This window comes from Ylistrum balloti, unplaced genomic scaffold (genome assembly GCF_031769215.1).
Source record: "Ylistrum balloti isolate Yb309-2 unplaced genomic scaffold, AGI_CSIRO_Ybal_v1 Utg369846, whole genome shotgun sequence".
In the NCBI taxonomy this organism is placed as follows: Eukaryota; Metazoa; Mollusca; class Bivalvia; order Pectinida; family Pectinidae; genus Ylistrum; species Ylistrum balloti.
The window spans coordinates 512,888-520,329 of NW_026782001.1; the positions used below are offsets into that span (position 1 = coordinate 512,888).

Genomic DNA, 7,442 nt, shown 5'->3' on the forward strand with positions numbered 1-7,442 from the left:
TAAGTTTTACCAGACAATATCGATATCACATTTATAATATCTGTATTCAATGGAAGGCATTTAACATAAATGAATGGACTGAACACACACATATATGTAAATTGCACTATTTCTTTCTCTCTCCGAAAAATGTATATATTTGTCTACAGAACCTGTCCACAACAGCGTTAAAATGTTTTGAAAATATGTAAACCAAATGCGAAATATGACACCAAGTATTGTTTCAATAGGGTCGAAGGGAGGTATACCGGACTGTCCAGAACGCAAGAGGGGGTGCCCTCATGTCAAACCCGAGTGTGCATGCGAGACTTTCCGTATTCATAATGGCAAGCAGTGTCGAGGTTGTGATGAAGAAGACTGTGCCAAACGTCTTCTTATTGACAATCTTCAATGGAAACACTTAATGGCAGAACTTGACAAACATACTCCAGGAGGCAAAGCAAAAGCTGCATCGGCCTCATCTGGAAACGTTGTCGGTTCTAAGTCTTCAGCGGGTTCTGGAGGCGGGCAGTGGTGGGAAGAACCAAAGGCTGCTAACATGTTATCGAAAACCGGTACAGCAACATGTAATGCAAAATCTGGTGTTGGATGTGGCAAAGTTGGTATAGGCAAATCTAGTTCCACAAAGAAACCAAGTGCAGTAAAACAGGGTCCCGGTGGGGTTAAAGGACAACATGCAGGTAAATTAGCAACAGGAGGTGCCGGGTTCGGTAAAGGTTCTACTGGTGGTAAAGGACTTTATGTAGGCAAATCGGCATTAGGCGGACCAGGTGGCAAAGGAAAATCTGGTTTAGCAAAGAAACCAAAAGGAGGAAAGAAGGGTTCATTAGCAGGAGGTGCCGGGTTCGGTCAAGTTTCTAGTGGCAATAAAGGACTTGGTGTAGGCAAATCGGCATTAGGCGGACCAGGTGGTAAAGGAAAATCGGGTCCAGCAAAGAAATCAAAAGGTGGGAAGACGGGGTTATCAGCAGGAGGTGCCGGGTTCGGTAAAGGTTCCAGTGGCAATAAAGGACTTAATGTAGGCAAATCAGCATTAGGCGGACCAGGTGGTAAAGGAAAATCTGGTCCAGCAAAGAAATCAAAAGGAGGAAAGAAGGGTTTATCAGCAGGAGGTGCCGGGTTCGGTCAAGTTTCTAGTGGCAATAAAGGACTTAATGTAGGCAAATCAGCATTAGGCGGACCAGGTGGTAAAGGAAAATCGGGTCCAGCAAAGAAATCAAAAGGAGGAAAGAAGGGTTTATCAGCAGGAGGTGCCGGGTTCGGTCAAGTTTCAAGTGGCAATAAAGGACTTGGTGTAGGCAAATCGGCATTAGGCGGACCAGGTGGTAAAGGAAAATCGGGTCCAGCAAAGAAATCAAAAGGAGGAAAGAAGGGTTTATCAGCAGGAGGTGCCGGGTTCGGTCAAGTTTCAAGTGGCAATAAAGGACTTGGTGTAGGCAAATCGGCATTAGGCGGACCAGGTGGTAAAGGAAAATCGGGTCCAGCAAAGAAATCAAAAGGAGGAAAGAAGGGTTTATCAGCAGGAGGTGCCGGGTTCGGTCAAGTTTCAAGTGGCAATAAAGGACTTGGTGTAGGAAAATCGGCATTAGGCGGACCAGGTGGTAAAGGAAAATCGGGTCCAGCAAAGAAATCAAAAGGAGGAAAGAAAGGCTCATCAACAGGAAGTGCTGGGTTCGGTAAAGGCTCTAGTGGCAATAAAGGACTTGATGTAGGCAAATCGGCATTAGGCGGAAAAGGTGGCAAAGGAAAATCGGGTCCAGCAAAGAAATCAAAAGGAGGAAAGAAAGGCTCATCAGCAGGAAGTGCTGGGTTCGGTCAAGTTTCAAGTGGCAATAAAGGACTTGGTGTAGGCAAATCGGCATTAGGCGGGAAAGGTGGCAAAGGAAAATCTGGTTCAGCAAAGAAATCAAAAGGAGGAAAGAAGGGTTTATCAGCAGGAGGTGCCGGGTTCGGTCAAGTTTCAAGTGGCAATAAAGGACTTGATGTAGGCAAATCGGCATTAGGCGGAAAAGGTAGCAAAGGAAAATCAGGTCAAGCAAAGAAATCAAAAGGAGGAAAGAAAGGCTCATCAACAGGAAGTGGTGGGTTCGGTAAAGGCTCTAGTACCAATAAAGGACTTGATGTAGGCAAATCGGCATCAAGCGGAAAAGGTAGCAAAGGAAAATCTGGTCAAGCAAAGAAATCAAAAGGAGGAAAGAAAGGCTCATCAACAGGAGGTGCCGGGTTCGGTAAAGGTTCTACTGGTGGTAAAGGACTTGATGTAGGCAAATCGGCTGTAGGCGGAAAAGGTAGCAAAGGAAAATCTGGTTCAACACAGAAATCAAAAGGAGGAAAGATAGGCTCATCAACAGGAAGTGCCGGGTTCGGTAAAGGCTCTAGTGGCAGTAAAGGACTTGATGTAGGCAAATCAGCATCAGGCGGAAAAGGTAGCAAAGGAAAATCTGGTTCAACACAGAAATCAAAAGGAGGAAAGAAAGGCTCATCAAAAGGAAGTGGTGGGTTCGGTAAAAGTTCCGGTGGAAGTAAAGGTCACGATGTAGTTAAGTCGGCATTAGGTGGAAAAGGAGGCAAAGGAATATCTGGTTCAGCAAAGAAATCAAAAGGAGAGAAAAAAAGTTCTTCAACAGGAAGCGGTGGTGTCGGTAAACATTCCGGTGGTAGTAAAGGACAGGATGTAGTCAAATCGACATTAGGTGGAAAAGGAGGCAAAGGGAAATCTGGTTCAACAAAGAAATCGAAAGGAGGAAACAAGGGTTCTTCGTCAGGAAGCGGCGGGTTTGGTCAAACTTCCGGGGGCAGTAAAGGACACGATGTCGTTAAATCGACATTGGGCGGAAAAGGAGGCGAAGGAAAATATGGTTCAACAAAGAAATCGAAAGGAGGAAAGAAGGGTTCTTCATCAGGAAGCGGCGGGTTTGGTCAAACTTCCGGGGGCAGTAAAGGACACGATGTCGTTAAATCGACATTGGGTGGAAAAGGAGGCGAAGGAAAATATGGTTCAACAAAGAAATCGAAAGGAGGAAAGAAGGGTTCTTCATCAGGAAGCGGCGGGTTTGGTCAAACTTCCGGGGGCAGTAAAGGAAACGATGTTGTTAAATCGACATTGGGCGGAAAAGGAGGCGAATGGGGACAATCTGGTTGGGGAAATAAATTAAGTGGAGGAAAGAAGAGCTCCACAACAGAAAGTAAGGGATCTGGAAACAAACACATGATAAGTTTTGGAAGTAATAAAGCTAACAAACTTGTAAAGAGTGCATCGTCAAAAAGCATTCAGAGTAGCAAGGGATCATACCATGACTTCAAGGCCACTAAAAGCTATGGACTTAAAAATGTAAAGGGTAGCAAATCTTCGAAGAGTTCAAAAAGTGTTTCCAAAAGTTGTAAGGGCAAAAAAGGTTGTAAGAAAGGTAAGGTTTATAAGTTTGGCAAAAGTTGTAAAGGCAAGAAAGGATGCAAAAAATATAAGATGTGGAAATCTTGGAAAAGCTGTAAGGGAAAGAAAGGCAAGAAAAGCTGCAAGAAATGGAAAAAGGGGAGTTATAAAAGCATTAAATCCAGCAAAGGGAAGAAAGGTAAATCCGGCAAAGTGAAGAAAGGTAAATCCGGCAAAGGAAAGAAAGGTAAATCCGGCAAAGTGAAGAAAGGTAAATCCGGCAAAGTGAAGAAAGGTAAATCCGGCAAAGGAAAGAAAGGTAAATCCAGCAAAGTGAAGAAAGGTAAATCCAGCAAAGTGAAGAAAGGCAAATCCAGCAAAGGGAAGAATAGTAAATCCGGCAAAGGGAATAAAGGTAAATCCGGCAAAGTGACGAAAGGTAAATCCGGCAAAGGGAATAAAGGTAAATCCGGCAAAGGAAAGAAAGGTAAATCCGGCAAAGGGAAGAAATATAAAAAATGGAGTGGCAAGGTCTCATCAAAGTGGTACAAATCCGCAAAAGGAAAAAGTTTCGGCGGGTATAAATCTGGAAAAGGCAAAAGTGATGGAGGATCTGATAGCAGTGATAGTAGTTCGTCAGAGGAAGAAGACACCGGTTCAAAATATGATGGAGGTTCTGATAGTAGCGATAGTGATTCTTCGGAGGAAGAACACGCTGGGAAATCTGGTAAAGGCAACAGCGGAGGAAGTTCCGATAGCAGTGATAGCGATTCTTCAGGCTATGATAATGGCGGTAAATCTGGTAAAGGCAACAATGGAGGAAGTTCCGACAGCAGTGATAGCGATTCTTCAGATGATAGCAACAGTGGTGGAAGTTCCGATAGCAGTGATAGCGATTCTTCAGGCGATGATGATGGCGGTAAATCTGGTAAAGGCAACAGCGGAGGAAGTTCTGATAGCAGTGATAGTAGTTCGTCAGAGGAAGAAGAAGCCGGTTCAAAATATCATGGAGGTTCCGATAGCAGTGATAGTGATTCTTCAGAGGAAGACCTCGGGGGAAAATCTGGTAAAGGCAACAGCGGAGGAAGTTCCGACAGCAGTGATAGCGATTCTTCAGACGATAGCAACAGTGGCGGCAGTTCCGATAGCAGTGATAGCGATTCTTCAGGCGATGATGATGGCGGTAATGATGGCGGTAAATCTGGTAAGGGCAACAATGGAGGAAGTTCCGACAGCAGTGATAGCGATTCTTCAGACGATAGCAACAGTGGCGGCAGTTCCGATAGCAGTGATAGCGATTCTTCAGGCGATGATGATGGCGGTAAATCTGGTAAAGGCAACAATGGAGGAAGTTCCGACAGCAGTGATAGCGATTCTTCAGACGATAGCAACAGTGGCGGCAGTTCCGATAGCAGTGATAGCGATTCTTCAGGCGATGATGATGGCGGTAAATCTGGTAAAGGCAACAATGGAGGAAGTTCCGACAGCAGTGATAGCGATTCTTCAGACGATAGCAACAGTGGCGGCAGTTCCGATAGCAGTGATAGCGATTCTTCAGGCGATGATGATGGCGGTAAATCTAGTAAAGGCAACAATGGAGGAAGTTCCGACAGCAGTGATAGCGATTCTTCAGACGATAGCAACAGTGGTGGAAGTTCCGATAGCAGTGATAGCGATTCTTCAGGCGATGATGATGGCGGTAAATCTGGTAAAGGCAACAGTGGAGGAGGTTCCGACAGCAGTGATAGCGATTCTTCAGACGATAGCAACAGTGGTGGAAGTTCTGATAGCAGTGACAGCGATTCTTCAGACGATAGCAACAGTGGCGGAAGTTCCGATAGCAGTGATAGCGATTCTTCGGATGAAGAAGAAGACTATGGTAGATCTGGTAAAGGTAAAGGTGGAGGAAGTTCCGATAGCAGTGACAGCGATTCTTCAGATGAAGAAGAGGACAACAGTCATAAGTAAATTTATAGTGACAAAGATGGCACTGATGATTTGATGGTATTAGCATGCAATTGTCTGGTGATGCAATGCAGTCTTGATTTAATCAGTATCGTAGCTTAAATGATTAAATGGCTTTCAGCATCTGATAGATGAACTGGAGAAGTTTATACTCTAATATAGAAGGGACTTTCACATTATTTGAGTTGCTAATACCAAGAAACTCCAGACATCTCCAGTTTCTTAAAGGGGTCAATCATTTCAGCATTTTCGTGATGACGAGATATGTATTATCATTTACAAGGGTTATTCGTCTGCAATGATTGTCTTTACAGATCTGGGGAGGGTTATAAGTCGTGTTTCTATAAAGTATACAGAAGGGTATCATATGTTTCCTCTACAATACACTTTCATAAATAAATATTAATGGTTTGCTATCCGGCTTTTTTGTCCTGTTTTGAAACACTGATTAAATGAAGACACCAGATTATCTTCCTTAAAATATTCAGATATGTCTTAACAATGAGAAGAGTTATCATTGAGCATTGGAGCATATCTACAGTAACAATGAAAGATGTTATTCTTATTGTGCTTACATTGTTGAGTTGATCGCCCTATGAACTACCGAGGTCTTCTTGTAGTAACTGGTGCCTACCTAACAGAACAACATACGGGAGGCCCGTAGCATGCCGTCTAAAGCAATCATGGGAGAATGTCTTACCGAATGTCGCAACCACGTCAGCACAGAATGGTCTCTGCTTCCTGAGAAACACAAACTGCAACAGAAAGGGATCGTTGAACTTACATAGGCTTATATTCTAACCGACTGCACTATCACGGCTCTAATTTTTATCTAAATACATCATCGACTAGTACATAACCTTATCGGGATCGTTTTATTTATTTGAGTAAAATCTCTATTATTAAGAGCAAACAGAATTCAAAATATATAACAGCAAGTCATCTCACTCAGATACCCTTGGTTTTTACAGGGCAGGGCGTTAAGTGTTTGATAATTCGACAAGATTAAAAATACAAACTGCTGCTGTATGTGCATGTTTAATCCGTGCAGCAGCAGCAGCAGCAGCAGCAGCAACAACAACAACAACAATAACAACAACAATAAAATTAATCTAGGTACAGTCACAACCTCTATGTCGTGTTGAAGGCCTTCCCGCCATTGGGAGAGTTCAAACCTCTCTGTAGCTTTTTAAAGTAACCAAATATTGATGAAATTTTGCTTGGTAATTAAGAGAGCAGGATTTCTATGGCATAATAGTGACGATAACGTAACACAGATATATTGTGTGTATAGACAAGGACCATGCTGTAAAAACTGTTCTTTAAGATATTACAACTTTTTCATCGACGACATTAAGATTCACTACAGCACAACAAAAAGTGGATTTATAATCATAATTGAATCAATCTGTTGTAATTGTACATGTTGGTTCCTGGTTTTAAGAGGTAAAACAAACACTCATGCAGTTTTACAACGATCTAGTGGGAGGCAATGTGACCCACGTCTGATTCATTCGTCATTACGTGTTAAAGATGACAGCGGTCTCCATCAAATCACGCTCTTATTTCTCATTGTAGAAGATTTTCATTTGAAACAAAGAAAAGGAAAAGCTCACAACATCGGAGATAAAACCTGTGCAGTTTCTGACACAGTGTAATCCCAACTCCAGTTGATCAAACCCGCGTAGTTTCTGACACATTGTAATCCCTACTCCAGTTGATAAAACATGTGTAGTTTCTGACACATTGTAATCCCTAGTCCAGTTGATCAAACCCGCGTAGTTTCTGACACATTGTAATCCCTACTCCAGTTGATCAAACCCGCGTAGTTACTGACACATTGTAATCCCTACTCCAGTTGATAAAACATGTGTAGTTTCTGACACATTGTAATCCCTACTCCAGTTGATAAAACATGTGTAGTTTCTGACACATTGTAATCCCTACTCCAGTTGATCAAACATGTGTAGTTTCTGACACATTGTAATCCCTACTCCAGTTGATCAAATCTGTGTAGTTTCTGACACATTGTAATCCCTACTCCAGTTGATAAAACATGTGTAGTTTCTGACACATTGTAATCCCTACTCCAGTTGATAAAACA

The 7,442-nt window shown here is 42.8% G+C and overlaps 1 protein-coding gene across 1 annotated transcript; it reads left to right on the forward strand.

Annotated features, from left to right (window-relative positions):
* Window positions 1–205: 205 nt before the first annotated feature.
* On the forward strand, window positions 206–5,341 carry LOC132545407 (uncharacterized PE-PGRS family protein PE_PGRS54-like). The gene has a single exon (XM_060209098.1). It carries the CDS (start codon window positions 206–208, stop codon window positions 5,339–5,341), a length of 5,136 nt encoding a protein of 1,711 aa, XP_060065081.1.
* Window positions 5,342–7,442: the final 2,101 nt, after the last annotated feature.